The sequence below is a fragment of the Lonchura striata genome, chromosome 2, assembly GCF_046129695.1.
Source record: "Lonchura striata isolate bLonStr1 chromosome 2, bLonStr1.mat, whole genome shotgun sequence".
Lineage (NCBI taxonomy): Eukaryota > Metazoa > Chordata > Aves > Passeriformes > Estrildidae > Lonchura > Lonchura striata.
This window is the reverse complement of record NC_134604.1, coordinates 24,220,391-24,244,303: the sequence shown is the minus strand read 5'-3', so window position 1 is coordinate 24,244,303 and position 23,913 is coordinate 24,220,391. Positions and strand designations below refer to the sequence as shown.

Below are 23,913 nucleotides of genomic sequence, written 5' to 3'. Positions count from 1 at the left end.
AAAAAGGAAAAAAGCAGCAATATTTGACAGCAGGAGATATGTTCCCATTGCACCACAGACCAAACCCTTTTTTTCTGCAAAAGAGATCTCGATCATGATCAGAGCAGGATCTTCCTGGATCTTTGCTTCAGCATGTATGTTACCTGTCACAGAATCACAGGCTGGGTAAGGTTGGAAGGGGCACAGTAGATCATCTGGTCCAACCTCCCTGCTCAGGCAGGGCGATTCCAGAGCACATGGCATAGGATTGTGTCCAGACAGGTCTGGAATATTCCCAGTGAGGGAGACTCCACAACCTCTCTGAGCAACCTATTCCAGTACTTAGTCACCTGCACAGTAAAAAAGTTTTTCCTCCTGTTTAGGTGGACCTCCTTGTTCATCAGTTTCTACTCAATGCCTTCTTGTTCCATTGCTTGGCACCACCGAGCAGAGCCTGACACCCTCCCTTCAGTTATTCATAGACACTGATGAAGTCTCTTCTCTGTCATCTCTTCTCAAGGCTGAACAGACCCAGCTCCCTCAGCCTTTCCTCATAAGAGAGGTACTCCAGACTCTTAACCACTTTTGTCACCTGTTGTTTCTCCAGCGGGTGTCAGGGTAGTTAAAGTCCCCCACCAGAACCAGGGCCTGTGACTGTGAGGCTGCTTCAAGCTGCCTGGAGAAGACCTCATGCACTTTCTCTTGCTCAGGTGGGCTGTAGCAAACACCCACAACAGTGTTACCCCTATTAGTCTGCTCTTTTTTCCTAACCTGTGAGATCTTGTCTTGCTTGTTGTCCACCCAAAGGCAGAGTTCCATACATTCCAAGTGCTCTCACAGAAAGGAAAACTCCACCACCACACCTTTCTGGTCTGTCTCTCCTCCCCATAAATCCTGGCCTGATAGAAATTATTTCACACCATTGTTAGATCTGGAAAACAAGGAAAAAATTTATTCCACTGCCTTCAGGTTCAAACTGTTAGAAGAAAGGTCCTAAAAAGACTATTCTGGCCCCCCATATCTGACATGGCAGGTAGGATGAGTCTGTCCACATAAAAAGTCTGGCCAGAGGATGAAGTGAGGATTGTATGGGGCTGCTCCCCAGCACTTGGCTGCTTCTTGGTCACACAGGCACACCATTTTTTCACATCGGTCTGTCAGGTTATCTGCAAAAGAAAATGTGAGCTGAGGATGCGAGATTCTGTATCAAAGGCAAGAAGCAGTTTAAGGAGGAAAAATTCCCTAAAAAAAACACCCTTTAGGAATCAAAGGCTGTGGCAGCAGGACCAACATGTTGTGTTGTGAATGGATCTGACCCTCCCCTGCCCTCTCTCTGTCAACAGGTCTGACCTTAACTGTGACAAAGAGTATCAGAAAGTAGCAGCTAAATGTAAATTGGCAATGCTTATAAAAATCTGCTCAGCACAGAGCACTCCCTACCTCTAGAACTGCATGAACTATGAGGGTTTAATTCAGCAGTTGAAGCTAAAAAGGAAAATTATTTTATCTTGGCCTGAGGTAAAAATACGCTGCCATTCCTCAGTTGGTGAATTCCCCTCTAACTCCTCCTCCCACAAAACAGACTGATTTCAAAAGAATAAACCACTACTTTGAAAGAAGGAGCCTCCCAGAGAGATGTTCAGAAACCTTAGGGCATTTCAGCACCCACCAGGCATCTTCACTCTTGCTGTATCAGTTGCTGCTGTCTCTCTCTGATCACAGCAGAGGAGCCAAGGAGCTTTGCAGCATGGCCAGGTACCTAAATTTCATGAGCCAGCAGCTAAGAAAATGATCCAAGTGATACATGGAACTATACAGAATGCAAATATATGGCTACATGACCATGAATAATATCAAAGCCATTAGCTTAGAAGGCTACATTGCAAATGACTTAGTTTGGGTTAATGAACCTCATCCCACTTATAGGTAGTTTAAATGCAGCTGTTGGGTTAATATTATTTTAAAGCACAGTGCCTTGTTTATTTGCGGCTGCTACCATGGGTTATCTAAGAGCCACAAAACCCTGCACAAGGCAAAGTTTAATGTGCCAGTGCACATGGCCTTCATTCCAAAACCAATTGGAATGAATATAGGAATTTTTTCAGATTTCACTGGACTTTGATGGCTCAGCCCTGTATCTCAAAAATAAGAAAAGCCCTGGCTTTCTAAGCTGGTATGAATAATCATATATTTACTGCTAAAAGTTTTTTGAGGGTTAATGAGGACTTAGGGCCACTTTTTCCTTAGCTACCAGTCTTGCCTCAAACTCTCCTTGCCCCTCTGCTTCTTGAGCTCTTCCTATGCTGTGCCAGCAACTGTTCATCAAATGTGAGTACAAAAGTCTGGCTTCATAACATTTCTGTTTGAGAGAAATTTTTTTTTTTTTGACCAGACCCCATAACTTTTCTATATTCCAGGTATCTACTGAATGGAATTTCCCTACAGGTGATGGCATATCTAGACTAAAGGATATGGTTTTGCCAGTTTTTTCATTCCAGGAACAAAACTACCTAATGGTAGCAAAAAGAGGAGAAATTCCAAGTAAAATGAGTTTCTGTTTATTTTACATGAAAATGTCTGTATTTATGGTACAGATTTATGATGTCAGGCAGCTGGCATCTAATTCCTGTTGCGTTGAAATGACAGTGCAAACAGTTCTGCTTCTGACACTTCTGGACATTATTACCCTGAGCTCAGCAAGCTTGCCTGGAAATTTAATTCTTCATATCTTTTGTTTGAATGGGATCAGACATTATAACTTCACATCCCCATAAGACCTGTCATGTTGTAGCCTGGGGTAAGAAATTTGCCTTCAAAGAGCATTTCTATTGGTCCTCCTCACGAGGAATATCAGGGGGAGTGAAGCCTGCTGAGGGCTTGTGGAGAGCAGTTGATGGATGCATCAGGTCTTGCCTGGACATCATTTAAAGAATTAATGAAATTTGTTTAACTTGTGCTTGTTGGCCAAGTCAGAGCAACTGCAGACTGCTGCACTCCGCTGTCCACTCCCATGGACTCAATGATACATCTCATATATGCAACTTGGATTGTTCCTTCACAACAAAGAGAAACAGGACTTTTTTCCTGTAAAATGACTAGCAGAAAGCTATTGAAATATGGGTGGGCAGGAGGGAGAGCAGTTGTACATTAAAGTGACACATTCTTTTGCCAGCATTTTGTATTTGCTAGATTGATCTGGAACTTAGAAAAGAGCAATTGCAGATATGCTGTGTCCCGTCCCTTATCTGCTGGCAGATCTTCAGCTGCTCGTGATGCTGAGGACTGCACCAGTAAAATATGGTTTTCTGATAAGGTAGAAATATTACTTTAATGTTCTAGCAAGTAACTTTGATGATTATGGGGAGAGGTTTTACTCTCACAATTTCTTTTCAAACTTTCAAAGTCTTCTACAATGGATTTTACTACTAGGAGCTTTCTGGAGACTTAGAAATACAAGTGACAAATTCTAAGACTCAAGTCATCTGGTGTATGTCAAAACAAACTGTGTGAGACACTGACGGGCTGTGACTGTGCATTTCAAACCTTCTTGCCTGGGTACCAGCTGTAGAGCTGAGCCCAGCCCACACTTGCTGTCTGCCTGAAGCACTTGAGAACATTTGATTCTGCATGGTTGCAAATCCCTACTGAACCCCAGGACTTCAGGCTGGAGCCCCACAGTGGGCAGAGGTGCAGGCTGGAATCTTACTTAACCTGTCTTGCAGCCGTGCTAGATAGCCTGGCTCTTCTCTAGAAGTAAAAAAGTGGACAGTCCTGCTGGAGGAAGGGCCAGAATTACAATGGAAAGAGCACCCATGAAGACCCACAGCTGTGGGAAGAGGCATGCTTAATGCCAATGAGTAGAAAGTCCCCAGAGAGTCATCTACATCCCTGCCAAACTAAGATGGCTTGTGGGCTCCACAGCCCCCACTCCTGCTCTTTAGCCTGGGGAGATCTCAGGATTCCTGGAATGTGCTGGGGCTCCAGCTTTCCTCCCAGCTCCAGGTAAGGAATGGGCAGGGAGCTTGGAAGAGAAACAACATTGCTTAAAGCTGCTTTGAAACCAGCTTGGCAAACACAAACCTGCCTCTGGGGCCCCCAGAGCTCTTTGGTCAGCCTGGTACCTGCAGAGGAGGGAGGGAAGGAGGGAGGGAGGGAAACCCAGGTGACAGAAGCCAGCCTTTCCTTACCACACCGCACAGTGTTCTGCTCACACACCCACTGGTAGCGCTGCACCTTGGGGTTGCAGCCTTCCTTCTCTGCCGTGTCGTAGCAGCAGTCATGCCTGTGGCAGCACCTGGGAGACAGAAAAAGAGAGAGTTTGGGTGTCCTCCTGCATCCTGCCTGTTGGCATGGACTCCAGGGGTGCTTTGGTCACACACAGCTCATGACAGCAATGTTCACCCGGCCTGTCAGTAAAGCATATGTTGATGATGCAAGTATTCTGGAATCCCTGGGAAAGCTGGCTTGTCTCAGGAGCTCATTAATGCCGTATTTGCTCCCATGACTGCTGTGCTTCTTCCTCTGAGCTTTTGCCCTTGTGAAAATATGTGTGGTCAAGACATATGGTAATCTGGCTGAAAAGGAGCAGAAGTGCTCCTATAAGTTGTGCTATAGTGGCTCACTGGCTTAGGCTTAGTCCCATCCCAAAACTTGGAATTGGGATGTTTCTTGCCTTCCTCAGTATCACCAAGAAGCTTTATCTCCTCAGTTCACCTGGACCTGGCATGTGCTCCTTGGCTCATAAAGGTTCTGAGGGGTGGGCTACAAATTAATCAGTCTCAATTGTGAAATTCATATGAGTTAACTTAAGAGTCTTAAAAACCATCTACATCTGAAGCATTCACCTATCTTCCCTCTATGCACATCTGCACCATAGTGCACATTTTCATGCCTCAGAGATCTAACACAGATTGAAAAGCATCAGATTTTAAAGTGCAGTTGTGTTTCACTGACCATAGAGAGAATGAGGATGAGTAGCTCAGCTGATGACATCTCCATTTGGATTAGTTAATGAGATCATTCTCACTGTCAATTACTTCTGAGTTTATAGAAAACTTGGCCTCACTTGAATTTTACTGTGGTAGTTTAGGGACTCAAATTACACCATAAAAATATCCAGCACTTAGAGATGTTCTCTGCTGAATAAGAAAAGTGGTTTCAGCAAGGATGCAAGGTCAGAGACTGGAGCCAGAGAGCAGTGATCTCTCCTGTATTTCCAGAAGACATCCCTGCAAGATCACTGTGACTCTACAGAGAAACCACTCTACTAGCTGGGAAAAATTGAGGCTGGTTGATTTTACATAAAAACCCTGAATCTACAGCAAAGCCTAATCCATCCTCAGGGGAATGATGGGCAGCAGAGCAGGCCCATCACTAGTGTCTCATATATGGGACCCTGAGCACTGAAGGCTGTGGTGGAGGGCTGCCAGCTGCAGGTTTGTGAGGTCTGGGGAGTGAGTGGCCGAATTGGTAAAGTTGGGGCCAGTGATGGGGGAGTGTGGGGAAGAAGAACCATGTGAAGATAGATGAGCAAAGGGAGGTGTTAGGAGCCTCTGTGCCAAGGGAAAGAAATTGCTCTCTATGGAGAGCCAGAGGGAATAAAGACAGAGATAGGAGAAGTGAGAAAGATACTGTAGAGGGCAAAAGATGTTCTGTGAATCAGGCAAGGACAAACGAATGAGCACTGAATTTGCACAAGCAAAGGTGCTCTAGCTAGCCGTGAGAACTCCCAGCTCCTTATCTGTCTTGGCAAAACCAGGGGAAGTTGCATAAACTCTGTAGAACCACAGGATCTGGGGCACAATTCTGCTTCCCCTTACAGCAGTTCCTCCTGATGATCCCCACAGCTGCAGCAGGGTGACAGGTAGTTTGCTCTAACACAAAGCAAGAAGACTTTTGGCTCCTATTTTACAAACATCTGAAAGAACTGTCAAGGAATGAAGACAAAGGAATGCCATTGTTGTATTTTGCCGCCTTCAGATGGTCACCTCCTGTCTGTAAATGCCCTTTGCTGCACCTGGGTCAGAGTGATGCTAAGCTTTTAATGACCTGCTAACATTCACTTACACCAACACAGAGGTAGCCAACACCATGGCAGAGAACTGGTCATCAGCCATGGCAAAAAGCCGCAACTGTGTCACCCGGCTAGTCAACAGCCTGCTCATGTCAGGGCTGGGCTAGGAGACAGCCCTAATGGCTACAGACAGCTCCAGCTGGTCCGCAGGGATCAGCTGGCCATACCCCTGCTGTTGAGCAAATGCCAATAAGGTAAGAATTTGTCACGCTGTGTTTGTCACATCAACAGAACCCTTATTGATGTGTGTCTTTTCCTTTTGCTTTAACCTTGCCACAGAGGGGAAATCTTACCTACGAGTTTGCAAGGATTTAAGAGTTAGATGAAATGATCTTGGAGATCTTTTCCAGCCTTCATGAGTCATAGATGCACCCTGCCTTTCATGGTGTTTTCAGAGAAGTGCTGAGCACCCTCAGATCCTACTTTATAACACAGGTGCTGCAGCAATCCAGGGGAACAGAAAGGAGAAGGAGAAAGAAATCGATTAACTCTGTGTGGAAAAAATGTCGTTATGCCTTGAAGTGATGGAACTGTGAGAGTGGAACAAAAGGGAAAAAGTAATTACTGACAACACCACATCAAAGTCAGTATGTGGAATAAACCTTATAAAAGGATTACCCACTCAATGGCTTTTTTTCCTTTTTCATATAAAACGGAGGTGCTTAGAAGCACTCTAGCCCTGTCTAGACAGATTGACTGAATTACACACAAGAAAATTACTCCTTTTGTGAGGGTCTCTGTGACAGACCTGGAAGGTCAAGGGGGTGAATAATTTCAAAAAATATTTGTCACTCAAAGCCAGTAGTTTTGTCACTCTTTTTTAGAATGGCAAATATGGAAAATAATGTGGTCACTTTGACAGGTGTGGGGTACTCAAACACACTAATCATTGCAGTAGTTCTTAGTAACAGATATCAGTATTTCTCTAGCAAACAGAAAATTAAACTTTAGGGCTAAATCTAGTGTGGCATTGTTGATTCTTCCTAGCTAAGTACCTAAATAAAACTTTTAATTTTTTCTACAGCAGCCAAGCATTGCAGCTAAGGAATAAAAATGAATGTACTTAGAGGATCAAGCTTCCCTTTTACAAACTATCTGATATTTTGAGGCATTTCCACTTGCAAAATCTCGTTTTCTGCCTTTAGGATAAAATCCTTAAATACTCTGTGCAATTTAAACAACAGCAGAAACATTGGCTGGTGAACACATGGCTATATTTACTCTCTCTTTTTCAGGAGTGCTGACTACTTGCATCTCCCAGGATCACATACATTTGGATGTTACTCAGCCTCTGTGGAAAGCAACTAATAAGTTACTCTGCTCAGCCCTTCAATAAAAGCAGTTCTCCAAATTAGTGAAGTCATGTTTTACTTTCAAGGCTGTATTATGAAATTTGTTAAAGGATAACACAAATAATTAAACACCTTACATACACTGCTGTAGATAAGCAGGTCAAGAGATATTACTGTATTTACTCATCATTTGTGAGGCCCATATTGACCGTTTCATAGATGACATATTTCACAAACAAATAAAAGGGCTGAGAGGGCTTTGGGAGTGAAACATCTCACTGCATTAATGAAGACAGCTCCATTAGTTTTAAGGGACAGACATCTTCTCATTCATGCCCACAGAGATCTTTAACTTTGATACCTTTTCTTCCTTCACTCCCCCCCACCTCTTTTTCCTGTCATTCCAATTCAGCAAAATCTGGTTTTGTGGCAACCTGCAATGTTTCCATCCATCAGCAAGGTATTCTGGAAAGCTCAGTTTCCTTCCCAGTGAGCTGCAGACTACCTTCACCCCTGCTAACAGCAGAACCTGCTCACTAGTAGCACCTGGTCTGTTGACTATAGATAGACTTGTGTGCTTTGACTTTGATATTTCAAATCTGGCAAGATTGCAAATACCAGGCTCAGAGCACACAAGAGTCCACTATTCTTAACTTTACTCTCATTTACTCTCTTTATGCTGATTGCACAGTACAGGAAAGAAGCCTTTGACTGCATGCAATACCTCTGACACTTGTTGGGAATAACAAGCCCAACATCTTTCCCACTAATAAAGAAAAGGGGAAATAACACCATGCTCTCCCTTATTGTTCTGCTTTAGTTCAGTGTGAACTAACAGCCAATGAAGGCAACAGGTTTGATTACTCCTTGGATTTCTTCAAGAGGATAAACAATGATATTTCCATCACTTCCATTTTAAGGACCTGGGTGAAATAACCCTCCAAATATCTTGGATTACACTCCTTTTGTCAGGCAGGGTGTGATCACTATGAAAAAACAATTCAGTTCTTTCAAAAAATTGCATCCTGGTTTCCTCTTTGTGGCCTACCCCACATATTGCAAGGTCCTAACAGCTTTGGTGTCATCCAGAAGAAGGTTAAACCCTCATTCAAATCCCAAGTGATACATGGGTCATCCCTCACAAATCCCCACTGTGTTCATATATACTAAGTTCCTTGCCCACAAGGCAGCAAATGAGTCAATGGAGTCACAGTAGCACAAACAGAGAAAAGCAGGGAGATCTGCACTGCTTCTGGACACATAGCTGAGGTTTCTCTTACCAGTCTGTTTTATCTTTAGGCCAACCTCGTCCTCCCAGTCCACAGTAGCACCCATAGCCAATATATGCCAAAGGAGAGCGTCCCGTGCCACACCTTATGGCTCCAGCCAGTTCAATGATTCCTCGAGTGTGCAGTGAGTGGGACTTTCCCAGAGCACCTTTCCAAACTGCAAAGACAGGACATGGTTACACACAAGGATTAAACATACCTGCTAGTGATTTTCCTACATTCCTTAAAGGGAGATGGTTTTGATTTTGACTGGTTGGTTGGGTGCAGCCCTGACAATCTAACTAGTCATGACATTCAGCTGGCCAAAATTACTCTGCAGGGGCTTTTCCTAAGATCTGGGATAATCAAAAGGTGGATGCAGAAGTGCCCAAGCATGCTATTTCCTCCAGATGAGCTCAGTTTCTTCCAGACTAGCTCAATACTAGTTCTGGTGTACTAGTGTGGGATTGCAGCTGTGTTGCACCTGGAAGCAGTGTGCCTGGTCTTGCACACCATGGAGCCCAAGCTGTTAAGTTCTGTGCCAGCACCATGCAGGGGGGCCATCTGGGCTTCACTGCACCCCAGAGCTCCCAAACCTGGGACAGTTTTCCAGCTATAGTCCTGACTGAGACATGAAGCAGCAGAGTACAGCCAGGCAACCAGACCGAATCAGGACTCTGTGGAAAGAAATGAAGTTTCTATGTTGCTCAAGATTTCTTATGTTATCAAGTTTCCCTATGATCACATGATCTTTAAACCCATTTTCCAGGTGGAAAAACATACTGATAGTCCTATTAATCTGCACAGAGGGACAGCTACACACCCGTGAGCCTGTAGAGTACATACTTTGTCAAGGACAAAGTGCCTCCATTAGCTAAGATGGGTGTATAGCAGCTTTCCCTTGAGACTCTGGAAGTGCTGGCAACACTTGTATCCACTTCTGTTATTATGTTCCCCCTAAGTCGTAACACGTGGGCCTCACTAATTTGGGGAAAAAAGAAGAAAGGAGCTCTATGTCAGCTGAAGTATGTGGATGGCCACCCAAACCAGTCCAGAGATTTTTGAGTTACAAGTTTTTCAAACAGTTTCGAGATTTCACATGTTAATTTGGAACTTTTTTAGAAGGCACAGGCTCATTCTTGCAGTAGCTGTTATGGAAACCAAGAGTACCCTGCCCCTGATACTCAAACCACTGTGATGCTCAGTTGCAAACGGTGCTGCTTATCATGCTGTAGTGACAAATAAGAGCATTTCATGCCTGGATTTACTGTGAAGGACCAAATGCACTTTGCACTGCTCTATCGGAAGGATCAGAATCCTCAGCCTGAAAGCCTAACACATCTGCATATCCCACCTATCCACAGCTGCTCCAAAATCAAATGGGGACTTTCTGGCATGCTTGGATGGAGAGGGAGGTGACTCCTGGGAGCTGGGAACTGGCCACTGAAGTTGCTTTGCCACCTGCCCCTGGCTATTGCAGCACGCTTGACCTCTTCAAAGTGTTGTGCAAACACGGGCTAATTAATCCCCTAAACCACCCAAGGACTCAATACTATTATTAAAACAGTTGCTTTCCTTTTAAAACCTAGTCTCTAATCCCCCTGCTTGGGCTTCTTCCCGCATCTCCTGGGCTAGCTTGCCCTCCAAGCCCAATCCAAATGCCAGTGAAAACAAGGAGGGTCTCTCCCCATGAAGGACAAGGCAGGGCTTTGCTCCCTCTCCCAGCCTGAGACCCCAGCAGGAGCAGGTGCCACCATTTTCACCCAGGGATCCACACCTCAGGCTGTTCAGCACAGCCTCAGCCTGCTTCCTGGGGCATTCCTCGGGGATTAAATGCACATTCCTGAAAAAGTAAGCGCTGCTCACCTAAACACTACTTGAGTGTTCAGGTTTCATGCTAAAAACACATTGGATGGATTTTATTGAGAACTAAAGAGACCACTTATTTTCCATGTCTAAACAGCAAGGCTCCAGAGTTAGAAAGGGGCTTAGCTCTCAGGGGAAATCACAAGTAGTCAGCTGCTTTGGATTTGGGGGTATAAATCATACTTTTTCAACCTGTTGCAGTTTGCAGAACCTGAAAATATTCCAGTGGAGACAAAAACTTCTTTGTAGTAATCTCTGCCTTCTGACAAATGGCTTGAATTTTTTTTTTTTTTTTTTAGCTGTCTTTCACTGGCCTCTTAAGCCAGGACTGCTGGGCTTGGTCTGTTGGCCACTGGCTGAAAATAGTTGAGGCGGGTGTAAGGTACCTCACCCACAAGAAGAAAGGCCATTCTTCTTCTGGGCATATCTCTGGAGATCAAGGAACTGTAATTACAGTGCAGAGCTGCTATGAAGGTGGAGAGAATGCCCCAAGGGAAATTGAGTCCAGAAGACTCAATTAGTGAGCTTAGGGCTGTGTGTTCTGCAAGAGGCGTCCAGGCAGCCTCTGATGTTCCTGTTCTTTGAAAGCTGTCTGGGTTGTGAGCCAGCAGTGCGCTGCTGTAGCTGAGAGGTCAGCCCAAGCAAGTACATTTTTAATATTCAGGTGCACAGCTAATAACTTGACCAAGAACTGAAATTGCTTTCTCTATGTTAGGCAGCCAAGCCAACACAGCCAGGAAAGCCTTGAAATAGTCTGAACCTCCAGACAGCCTGCTCCTAGTCAAATGTCCCATTAGCAACATGTCCAATCCTTAGTTAAACTACTAATGGAGCACCTTAGAGAAGAACATACCTGCAGAGAGCTGAGCAGAGGTGAATCTGACAACTTAACACTAGTTCCTGCTTAAATGGCAACCTTTGCTGTAAATGAAGGCAGAGTGATTTTTTCTTTTAAAACTCTACAGCAGGTATAACCTCAGATGTGCCAGTTTAGTGTTTTGCTGCCTTTGTCTGCAGGGGCTTTCTGTTAGCACTCAGTTGTGGCTTTTGTAAACAGAATTTTAAAAAATTATTTTAAATTCAGATGCATTGAAAACTGCTCACTCCATGGCCTCTGGTATAAAAAGAAGTAATTTCTATGAAACACAGATAGTAACAACTCTGTAGCACAAAACTATTAAAAAACAAAGAGACCTGTGTTTCTACAGTTTATGGAAACCATAGTTGGGGCTGGGAGGTGAGGCAGGCAGGCAGCTCACTTACACAGGCTCCCACTGTAAAGCTGAGGATTGTCTGGTGACACTTTTCCCCCTCACTTGGCCACATCACACGCAAAGCCGATGGCAAAGGGAGAGGCTGTCCCTGGGCAGGGGGAGGCATGGCAGGGCAGAGGGACCGGGGTGGCCACTCACCTGACTGAAGCAGCGCCAGAACCAGCAGCAGGCGGGGGCCCATGGGCAGATCGCTCCCACGCCCGGGTACTTGGGGATTCAGCCGCCGGCGCTCCGGCCGTGCCTCGCCGTGCTGCCAAGCGAGCCGAGGTGTGGTCGTACTAAACAACCCTGCCGGGCTGCTGCCCCAGGCTTTATATACACATGGCTCTGCGCCCGTCTGCAGCGGAGCAGCCTCTCCTGCGATGCCCCGAGCCCCGGCGTGGCCCGGCCCGGCCCGGCCCCGAGAAGGCTCCTGGCTGTGTGAGGAGAGGGCGAGGGCTGGCTCCGTGTGCCCAGCATCGCCTTTGGGAGGGAGGGAGGGAGGGAGGGAGGGGCTGCTGCGAGGGCATTAGGCTGCTGGGCTCCGGGACAGCCCAAGACCCAGGCACTAAGCCGGGCTCCTTCTTTAAGCTGTTTGCTTACAGACCCTGGTTAACCTCTGAGAAGCTGCGGCAAAGCGAAGCCTTCAACCGGGGCTTCTGTGGCTTGGGCTCGCTGCTGTCGCATTCCCTTGGCAAGGGTTTTCTCCTTTTATAGATCACTTACCAGGGTATTTCTTCAAAAATTATTTTATTTTAAGACTGATTATTTTCATGTTTAAAAAAAGAAAAGACAAAACTATAAAAATCCAACAGAGAGGATACTGTTAAGTGCAAGTACCTAATTATAAACTGACCAAAAGAGCTAATTTGGCCCCAGTCTAAGGGATAAATACCCTCTTGGCCTGCTGCTGCACCTGACTAACACCAATAGATTTCTTGAAGACTCGTCAGTATGTGGGTACCAGCCATGGTAGATGACCAGCAGTTGGGTCACAGCAGGCAGCCAAATCCAGAGGTCGACTCTTGTCACGCAGCCTCTGCCTGTACGGGGTCACAAGCAATGTGGGCAGGAGGAATGGCCACAGTTATTTTGTCTTTGGGCTTGAAACAGCTTTAAAACTCCTGCTTTCCTTGGTACAGCAGCCACTCGACTTATTGGGGTCTGAGCATCTGCCCTTTCCCTGGTGTGGGCATGGTGGGCAGGGTGAAATACTCTGCTGGAGTGGAAGAGGAGGGGAAGAGGGCTGCTTGCCCCTTCCTGGGCACAGCCCAGGACTATTATAGCAGCACCCTTGCCTGAGTTCCCCATGCTAAAGCTGTGCTTCCCTTCTGAATGGTGTGGGTTTAAATATTTGTTTGCTACATATTGGTAGTCAAATCAAAGGTCAACAGCAAGTAGTTTATGGGGCCCCCTTCTGCTGAGACCTGCCCCAGTGCAGCTGCTGTCACTCACCAAGCAAGTTTTCAAGATACAGTACATCCTGGGAGATGCCCTGGGATACAGGGCAGATGAGATAGCAGGACTGAGTAAATCTCATTACAAATTATCAGCCTGAAGTTTCCTGCCCACCACCATCCCAGTGATGGGCCATGTGCTGGCAGTAGGAGAGGGTGGAGGACAACTTCAGCACAACACTCATCCAGCTGCTCCCTGCCCTGCACTACCTCAGAGGGGCTCAGGAGAAGCTGCAAAGCTTCTGGCCTTGGAAACCCCCTACAGTAATTATTCATTTATTCAAGTCATAATGCCAAATCACACAGAATCATAGAATCACAGAATCATAGAATCATAGAATGGTTTGGGTTGGGAGGGACCTTAAAAATTGTTTGAAACCTCTGCAATGGGCAGGGACACCTTCTACTCAAACAAGTTGCTTCAAGTGCCATCCAGTCTCACCTTGAATGCTTCTATGAATGGGGCATCTACAACATCTCTGAGCAAACCTGTCCCAGTGTCTCAGTGCCCTCATAGTAAAGGATTTCTTCCTAATATGTAATCCAAGCCTAATCTTTTTCATTTAAAAGCCATTCCTCCTTGTCCTGTCACTACAAGCCCTGTAAAAAGGCCCTTTGCAATTTTCTTGTAACCCCCTTTAGGTATTATAAGGCTGCTATAAGATCTGCCAAGAGCCTTTTTTCCGCCCATGACGAACAGCCTGTCTTCTATCATCCTCATGGCCCTCCCCTGGTCTCACACCACCAGACTCACATCATTCTTGTGCTGGATGCATTTCCTCATGTGGGGTCCCACCAAACTGGAACAGAGGGGGAGAATCACCTGCCTCAACCTGCTGGCCCCACTGCTTTGGGTGCAGCCCAGGATGCAGTTGGCATTTGGGGATGTGAGTGCTCATTGCTGGGTCATGTTGAGCTTCTCGTCCACCAATGGCCCCAGGTCCTTCCCAGGGCTCCTCCTGACCCATTCCCCACCCAGCTTGAGTTTATGCTTAGGGCTGCTCTGTGTGTGAGCTGCTGCTGGCAAACATTTGACCTTAAGAATGTAAGTTTGCAGAAAGAGGATGCTGGAGGACAGGTGAGCTGTGATCAAAGGCTCTATGGACACAGGGCCTGTGAGAAGTGCAACAAAGATGGGAGGCTTTGAAACACCATGTGGGGTCGGGCTGAACTACATCCTGTTAGAGTAAACTCCACCCCTGACATGTACCTGGCTGGCCCAGTTCTTAACTGGGGACCAAGAGGGAGTTGTGAGGTACCTCTGCAGATGCTTTACAGGATTCCTGGGGTCCCCAAGTCCAGAGGAACTGTCACCAAAAGTATCTACTCTGATTTGGATTTATCAGAATAATTTGGATTTTAAAACAAACACTTAATCTTTTTCTTCCAAAGCCTTGCAGATTTATAAATCTGATCAAAAAAAGACATTATAAAGTTTCAGATAAATTAATTCTATTCTTCCTATTCTCACAGCACCCTAAAAGACAGATTAGTTTTTTGCCCCCCGTTCAGCATCAAATACAAAATAAAGAAATAGAGACTCCTATCATAGCCAAATGTATCTTCAATTTTGCAAGAAAATTTCTTTGGGATATTAGGAAGGGATGCCCAAATTCAACCTTAAAATGCAAAGGAGAGTTAATATATCATATCCTGATGGTTGTTTCACACAACTCTCTGGTCAAGTTTGTTAATCTGTGCAGGTACTGATTACTGTTTTCCTAAGTTAATCAGCATATTTATTAAATAGCATTAAATGCTAATCATGTTCTTACTATGTTACAGCAAATACACTGGGATCATGAGGACATTTCTAGTACTGTTTAGGGAAATAAAGTTAATTCTCCAATTCCACCCATTAATGTGAATTTTGCATGTTACCTGTTTGAGCTCCACTCTCACTAGTTGCAAGGGGCAGAACATGGGAGTGTTGCATGTCATCTCATCAAACTTAGACTCACACTGCTGTCTGTCCCAAACTGCATGCAAAATGAACTTACTTTGGGCCTCAGGTCACTTGTGTGGGGCAATCGATCCGTACTGCTGGGGGGCTGTTTCTTCAGTTCAACTGGCTCTGCTGAAAACAGTTCCCTTGGAGTGTACCACCAAACCAGCTGGCCCTCAGGGCTGGTGGCACTACACACTCTTGGGCTTGTTGAAAACCAGTATTTGGGAAAAGTCTTCAGTTGAAAGGGAGAAGAAATTTGTAAGGAATCCACGGTTTTATACAAGGCTTACCCAATGAAGTTCAAGATGTCAGGTGTTCTTGTGGAAGGTGGGCTGTCCTTCATCCCCTAGAGGCTGTGCTTCCTCAAATGGAATACCCAGCCACCACTGTGGATGTTGCCACCAATCTCAAGAGATCTCTGTTCGGCACCAGAAGAATCAATGGTGCTTTTGCTGTCCAGGCCAAAGGGTTTTCCTTGATTTACAAGATTCCTTGAGAAGCAGAGGAATCTTTCTTGCAATACCATTAGCATTAGAATTCCCTAAAGGATCTGTCCCTCCAAAGGCCTGGAGATTAGAGACTGAAGGATACAGAATGACTGTTTGGGTAGCCAGAATTAGAAGAGAAAATCAGTTCTAAAGAGAAGCAAACTCCACATTACCTGCCTGGAGGAAGAAAAGTAAATCTAAGACTGCCACAAGACTTCTGGTGACATAACCAGTTACAGAGTTAACACAGTAATATAATAAGTAAACAGTCTTGCTTAATATTGTTTTGGATGGAAGGTCTGCATATATTTTAGTGCTGATAAAGCCCACTCAGTCTTTATTAAGAAAAGATAACATTATTATTATTATTATTATTATTATCATCATCATCATCATCATCATCATCATCATCACCATTATCATTATTATCATTATTATTAGTTCCTAAGTCAGCCCCAAAACAAGTTCTAAAAGTGTCTCCTGGTTTGAGGGTGTCCAGTATACATCTCCTTGAGTTTCACTGCTGCTGTGTGCTGGTCTCCTCTTGATAGTGGCACTTCTGAATAGTGAAGCTGGATGGCTCAAGCCTGCAGCACCCTCTCGAAGTCAGTGCCTGCTTTTGTCTATAGTCACACATCCTCCTCAGGTGATAAAGGTGAAAGGCCACCTCTCTCAAGATTTCACTGTCACAGTTTTCTCCCAGCAGTCTCAGAAGGCACTGTCTCCTGAGCTGGCTGTGAGGGACCTTCCCCTCTGAAGGCATTTCTACACATTGTTCCCCTTTTGCACACTTTCTTGCACTCCTCCCATGAAGGAGTGGACCTCATGGTCTGCATGTATAACCTGCTGGAGGGAAGGCAGGCGGAGCTGACAAGGAGTCAGGGAATGACAGGGAGTTGAAGCAGGAGAGTAATATGATATACTGAGGGAGCAGCAGCTTCTTCCTTATCAGCACTGCTGAATGTGGGGCGAGCACTGTGGGCGGTGTGCTAGAGCAGAGCTGCACCACCCCAGCAGGCTGCCTTGCCACCCTCACAGCTGCCTCCATCCAGCCCTCATGAGGATCTGGAACCACGCAAGATCTGTTCATTTCACACAAAACCCAGAGCTGCAGCCCTTCACACATTCCCCCACAAGCCATGGAGACAGGAGATACAATCCACAGAAGATGGGGTGCAGGTGTCCCATTGTTGTGCAGTCACTGCAGGTGGTGACAGGCCCCATCCGCCTTCTTCTGTTGTCACTGGGAACATCAAGACTTGCCCAGCCTTCTTCTCCCAAGTGTTAGTGACACTCATGCTGAGGCCTTTGGAAGCACCCACTTCCTTGTTTGTTCTGCCCTTTTGCAGTAGAGCAGCAGCCAGCCAGCTGCCTGAGAGACAAGGCTCACTCAGGAACAGAGAGCTTCTTGTGTCCTCCAGAGACTCTTGGGCTTTGGTGGAACTCATATAACCCATTGCAACTGTCAGGGCAAGGGGGCCATGACTCCAAAAAGGTTTCCAACACTGCAGTCAATGTTCTTTGGCCATAGACAGTCAGAAATCAGAAACCACAGCATGCCCTGGAACCAGAGACAAGTGCATCACCTTGGAACCACGTTGAGCATTGCCTATAGCAAAAGCCAGGAATACATGGTCAGCTGAGCACCCTGAGACAGCTGGTTTTCAATTTAGAGCTTTGGTGACAAGTTGAATAAATATGTCTTCTTTCAACACCGACACCCCCTCAAGCTGCTTTAGCGTGTGAGATCCATCAAGAGGTTTGGCTGCCTCATAAAACAGGAGCCCAGGGAACACCCACACACGGAGGTGAACATAGAGTCGGGTCTCCAAAACAAGTTCCTGGAATGCCTCTAAGTTCACTGAAAAAGAATGAGTAACACAAATGTTTGTGCTCATTTAACAGGAACCCCTGTTAGAGACAAAGCTGAAAGACTCATTACATGAATTCATACTAACGATGCCAATATTCATGATACTAATCCAGACTCAGAAGCCCACTAAAATACTTGATGTGTCAGTGTTTGAAGTCTGTTGTTTAAATTAATGGGCAGCTCTCAACAGAGCAAAGTGGTACTTTTTTTCCTCTTCTGGTTGTAAAGTTAATGTAAACAGAGGTGTGTTCATAGATTCTGTTGGGAGACAAAGGAAGGTATGGCCTGAATGGGGAAGATGTTACCAATCAGCACATAAAATTCTTACTTCACCTTTTCAAGTACATTTCAACCCTGACAACTCTAGACCACTATTCTCACTCAGCTCTGACAGTGTATTTCTGTGCTGCCTATCTACATAATCTGGTGTGCATTTTCTACTTTAGTTTCATTTCCCCACTGTTTAAGCTTCATTTTCCTTTTTTTTCAATTGCTAGAAGTTTTCCTGCTTCTACACTTGCCATCTCATATCTCCTTCTGCCTTTTGTTCCAACCTACCATTTTCATCTTCCGTGTCATAAATAGCTTGGAGACTCATGTTGATAACTGTCTCTACTCTCAGGTAGCAAGAGACACAGAAAAATGCTTTTTTTACAGAAGGCTTCCATTCGTAACAGCAGTTGGTCCTGTTTAAATCAGGGAGCACTTGGGAGCTCTGAGTCTTCCACTTATAAGAGGCAGACAAATTAGAGACTTCCTGAAGAAAAGAGGATGTATGTTATACTACCTCTGCTCCATTATTCAGATTGCTAAATTAGGATGCATCAAGTGTACAGATTAATGTCTCCTATATTTGGTATCTCAGTACATAAAGAATAAGTCAATGATGGGCTGAATTTTAGGTGGTGCTGCTACTCCTACAGGAAATGTGAAACCATCCCCTGAAGATGATCCGCTATCAGCTTTCCTGTAGCCCTTCTGAAGGCTGGCCATGGGCTCAGGGTTACTGCTACAGACTTACTAGAGGAAACACTGGATAGCAAAGGTTTAGCTGCTCTCTTTTATTGACAGCAACCAGTGCTGCATATGGCAAGTGAAATTATGACAGCAAGCTTTTAAGCATTCCTGGAATCCCTCTGCAGTCCATCAGACCAGGATTTTATTAACCTACATGAAGACACACGATTAAGCTTATATTGATTAAAGTACCCTAGAAACGTCTCTTCACTACTTCCACATTGACAGTCTGAATTATCAAACCTAAGTTCAAATCCTGTACTTCAGACAGTGATTTATTCCACAGGCCCTTTAAAATATATCTTTCTGTATAAAATATAATAATATCTTTCTGTATAAAATATATCTTTCTGTAGATATATACACATCTGCACCAACATTTATATTGACTACTGCTACCTTGTTTTGCTATGTGACTCACCACCTCTGCTGCTTTGGAAATTGTTGTTTTCTGAGTTCCAAATTGGGTATATTAAAAGGTTCTTGAAAAAAAAAAAAAAAAGACAAGGAAAAAACATCAGGACAGTGAAAAGAACTCCACCCTTCAGGAACAAGAGAGGAGATGGCTCTTCGATTTTTTCTGCTGGTACTCAACTCTCTGGGCTGGTCACTGTGGTCACCCAGTAAGTTTGTGGATTTTTCCTGTCTGGCCAGCCCCTAGATGAAGGCATGTCTAGAGGGCATGCTGCCTGTATTACATCTCCTGTTCAGGCTTTGTGCTTGTAGCAGGTAAATGACCACATTTGCATTCCCAGTGCAAGTCCTCTCCTCCCTTACATGACAAGGATTTATTGGATCAAAGCCCCTACCTTTTGCCCAAGGACAGGTTTGGGTGAGGGCTGGATGCTGCTGTGCTCTGAATGGTGAACAATTTAGTGCCTTGTGCCTTGAGACACAGCAAGGAACTGCCAACACAGGAAGACCCCAGCCCCATGGAGATCTCAATTCTCAGTCAAGCTGCCTCTTTTATATTCAGCAAATAATTCAGGTGAAGCATTTTGATTATGACTTCATGTAGCCTTTTGCTTAAAGGTATAGGAAATTTCCAACCTCTGCCCTGTTCTCTTGCCTGTTTCTCATACCAGACATAGTACTTACAGAAAATTTAAGACTGCACTGAAGGACACAGTGTATTTATAATTTTAAGTGCTAATGTATGATTAGAATGCTGTTGGTTGTGAGGTGGTGGAATGAGATAACAGGCTGTGCCTGATGAAATGTCTTATCACTTCATGGATGCCAGTCAGCACTTGGGAGTTCAGGAGTTCACCCAGTTCCCAGCACACCAAGAAACTGCCTGCAATAAGAATGTTTGAATAATTATCAGAAAAAAAGATCTGCAATGATAAATTGGGTAAGTTGATGTAGGGTGTGTGGCCTTCTAGGCTGGGCAGCAAAGAGTAGGTGAGCACTAGATTGCCTTAGTTAAAATGGGTATGTTCCACTTCAGTGCATTTTCTCACAGTCTAGATGCTCAACCTTCCCACTTTGCTCCATTGTATGTTTGGAATTTGTATATTTTGTCTCTTTTTGCATCTTGTTCCTATCCATGCATATCCCCCTGGATATCAAGTCCCTGATCTCTATCACTGTCATATTTGCACAGTAAGCAGTATCTATGTCTGCCTGAAGGCATTCTTGTCATTCTGAACAGCTCTGATATGTGTTGCAATCAGCTCCTTAACTTTTTGGCATAAGATTTATTGAAGGTTTCAGTATCTTCATAAGTAAAGCTATATTGGATACTCAACCCATTTGGGACTTATGAGAAGATTAAGCTTTTCTTCTCTCTAGGCAGAAGAATGAGTGTGAACACTGGTGAAGCTTGTGCCACTTCTTTGCCTACTCACAGCTTCTCTCTGGCTTCTCATGGGCAACTCCATCAATATTTACTCCTCAATCTCTTGGGTTGAGGATACAGATTTTTTTGGTTCACAAACTCCTCTGCTGGGCAGGCACCGTATTGCAATATGATGAGCTCCAAACATGGCCTTTTTTGTGGGGACTTTCTGCCCTTCTCTCCAACCTGTCAATGTCTGCACAGCCCTCGGGGTATTGGCCACTCCTCCCAGCTATGCGTCATCAATGAACTTGCTGAGGAGGCCTCTGCCCTTCACCCAAGCCATTGATGGAGAAGTTAATACTAGGCCCCGTACTGGGGGACACCACTAATGATCTCCAATTAGACCCTGTGCCATTGATTACGACCCTCTGGGATCTGCTGCTCATCCAAGTTCAATCCACCTTACTGTGCCCTCATCCAGTCCACATTTCCCAAGTTTGCCTGTGAGGATGCTGTGAGAGACAGTGTCAATAGCCTTGCTGAAGTCAAGGTGGACAATATCCACTGCTCCCCCTCATCCACCCAGGTTATTGCTTCATTGTAGAACATGATCAGGTTTGTGAAGCATCATTTACCTTTAGGGAATCCATGCTGACTACTCCTGACCTTCCCATCCATGTGAATAGAGATGTCTCGAGTGAGGTGCTCCATTACCTTGCCAGGGATCAAGGCACTGGTCAGTTGGTTCCTTGGCTTTATGTACTTCAGTACAAGGATTCTGCCTATTTGCCAATGTCTTCTATTACTTTAGAAATATAGCTAATTTTAGATTTTTTTCTTCAAACAATTCTCCAAGAATTCCATCAAGCTCTGCTGGACTGAGTGATACAAGCAGTCTAATTATTGGAGTAACTTATCCAGAAGATGTTACTTGCTTCCAAAACATTAAATTTTTCTGCAGTTTTGATACAGAAAAGCCAAAACCACATGTATGTTCTTCCACTCGCAATTGTTTTGCCTGTGGATCCTCTGAGGGCATCACTTGCCACTTGTTTAGCAAGTTTAACTGTAAATATATACATCCATCAATCAAAACATATTTGTCAGTAATCACTATATTCCCTGCTATTTTAACCTTTACATTTTCCTTGGCATTGCAGTTTGGCTTTCCCTGGCAGAACGATAGCTAGGCCATTGTCTAGCTTAAATTTGGCTTGGCAAGTTTGCCATCCTCCCTTGCACAGCGCTGAGCATGTCTTCACACATTCCAACCACTGCCAAGTTATATGTTTGGTGCCTTGTTTACTGTTCATAGAGAAAGTATTTTTTCTGAGACTACTGCCAAATTAATTTTTGCCTATCAGTTTATGTTAATTGCCAGATATGACCAAAATATTGGTTTTTGAATCAGATCTTATTTTCTTTGAAAGAAAATATTTTTCTCCTTTTCTTGTCTGCCAACTTTTTTTTTTGCTATAATTACTGTACTTGACTAGTAAAAGATTTCTGAATTTGCATTTCTTACTACCTATATGTGGTGAGACGTGCCAAGACTGATACTTTGCTCATGGCTGTAATAGTATACTTGTGTGTTTAACTTGTATATTCAGGATTCTGTTGTGCTACTTCCTCACTTGTCTCTGTACCATCCTACAGAGCTTTAACTGGAAGCCTGATATTAACAGACTGTGAAAAAGTAGGGATTGGAAATGTTCAACCAGCTGACACTTTTCCTTCACCTAATATTTTTGTAGGTCTTCATAGGATAATGCCTCAGACAAAGTAAATTTGTCGACCTTGAAGCAGTCTGACATTCTACAAAGCAGCATAATCCTAGAGATTAAAAGTATTGATGCAGTGATCTCTGGGGAGACAGTTATCTTACAAAGATTTTCTTTGCCTCAAAAACAAAGAAAACCTCAAAGTAAAGCAATCCCCATGAGCTGAAAGCCACAATGTGGTTTCAAAACAAATTCCCTATACCACAGAGTCTAGGCAAGCAACAAAGTCCCAGTGTCTCTCCTTATTTTTTCTATAAGTGTAGGGAAATATATTGAAATAAAATTAACATCTAACACTAAAATCTTAAAATTTTATTTTAAATCCTTAAGTATGCCTTAAGTGTACCCACAGCATTTCCTTCTAAGTTTTGAATACAAGACCTATTACATCAATGTCACAGATCCAAAGTGGCATTGAGAGCTAGAAACTCTCTTCAAATTTGATTATTTCCAGCTAGACCAGTTCTTATCTCCATGGGCTTACCTGCTCATGATTTTAATGCTTTTCTCTTGCTTGTTAAATTTTGTCACTATAAAAAGATTTGTGCAGCTTTCAATAACAGAGCTGGAAACAGTTCAAAGGACTCATCTCAGAGAAGTCAGTTACACATTAGAAAGAATTTCCATTAAAAAATAAAAACACAGAGAACAATAGGGAGCTTAAGAATGGAACTCACAATGACTTCAGATAGGGCAGAATCTCTTGTTAGAAGAACAGTATGATGAAAAACAAATTATTTCCTATTTTAAAGAGAATTCTGTCTTAGCAATCTGTGAAAAGGAAGAGTAATCTGTAACAAAGAAATCTTTCTTAAAAATACAATTTTCAGAGGTAAATTCCAAAGAAATTTGTAGAGAAACTGCTGATGAGCACTTCTGTGTGAACAAACTGAAGAATTCTGTAACAGTCATAACAGATATGACTGCGTCACTAGTATGAAGCTGTCTGCTTTCCTGCAAAGCCAGAAGGAATATCAGCTTTATTATTTACAGCTCAGACTCGTATTCCAAATTTTGCTTTTGTCTAGTTCTCTATCACCTCTAATTTCTGATGCTTCCTTTTGATCACTTTCAGCCTGACTCAGCATAAGAAACATCAAAAAGACATCTCACTGCATATCAAACTCTGCCCTTGTTCTGCTATTTATGACAATTTTTTAATGTAACTCCCAATGAACTACTTCAGCAATGCCTAAGAGACAGCAGTTCTGGACTACAAATAATATGTACGGTCTCATTTCAGCCCTACACGAAATGCCATAAATGGGAAAGGAATATGGTGAGATGTATCATATAGCATCAGAGTTGCTTCATTTACAGCAAGTGACAGACTTTCTTAGAATGCTGCACCAAGGTTCCAAACAGTAATGTATCAGTCACTCATGAGATCTGCATGGCATCACTCAAATATCTGCAGTATTTCAAGGCTAGTCTTTTGTTCATTCTAAATCCAGGAGAGCAAACCCCAGTACATTTCTTTCATGTTCTGCAAAATCACCTAAAAAAGTCTAGCTACTTCTCGTCCATTGAATAACAGTGACATCAGGGATTAAAAAGGGTAAGATAACCATGAATTGCCATCTAGACAAAGGATTATTCTGCTTAGAACATCTTGATATGCACTCATGCCACCTTCAATAGAGGCACCAACAGTGTCCCTGTCCTCCATGAAGTTCCTTTACAAGAAACAGAATCAGTATTTCAGCATCTCTGTCTTGAACAGGCCAATAAATTCTAAAGGGGAAGGAAGGACAAAATCATAAATATATAGACATCATTGTTTCCTCAGGTTTGCCTCACTGAGCAACTAGATTAAATAAGCCCCACATTAAACA

The 23,913-nt window shown here is 44.0% G+C and overlaps 1 protein-coding gene across 1 annotated transcript; it reads right to left on the bottom strand.

Annotated features, from left to right (window-relative positions):
* Window positions 1-912: 912 nt before the first annotated feature.
* LOC110480792 (phospholipase A2) lies at window positions 913-11,933 on the bottom strand. Its single transcript, XM_021549040.3, has 4 exons — window positions 11,891-11,933; window positions 8,625-8,790; window positions 4,167-4,273; window positions 913-1,145 (listed from the first exon to the last, which is right to left on the bottom strand). The coding sequence occupies exons 1-4, from the start codon at window positions 11,931-11,933 to the stop codon at window positions 982-984; spliced, it is 480 nt and encodes a 159-aa protein (XP_021404715.1). The 3' UTR covers window positions 913-981.
* Between the last annotated feature and the right edge of the window lie 11,980 nt (window positions 11,934-23,913).

Coding starts and splice junctions, on each gene's coding strand:
- LOC110480792 (XM_021549040.3), bottom strand. CDS start 11,933: ATGGGCCCCCGCCTGCTGCTGGTTCTGGCGCTGCTTCAGTCAG. Junction 8,791..11,890: donor TCTGGCGCTGCTTCAGTCAG/GTGAGTGGCCAC, acceptor CTGTCTTTGCAG/TTTGGAAAGGTGCTCTGGGA. Junction 4,274..8,624: donor CCTAAAGATAAAACAGACTG/GTAAGAGAAACC, acceptor TCTGTCTCCCAG/GTGCTGCCACAGGCATGACT.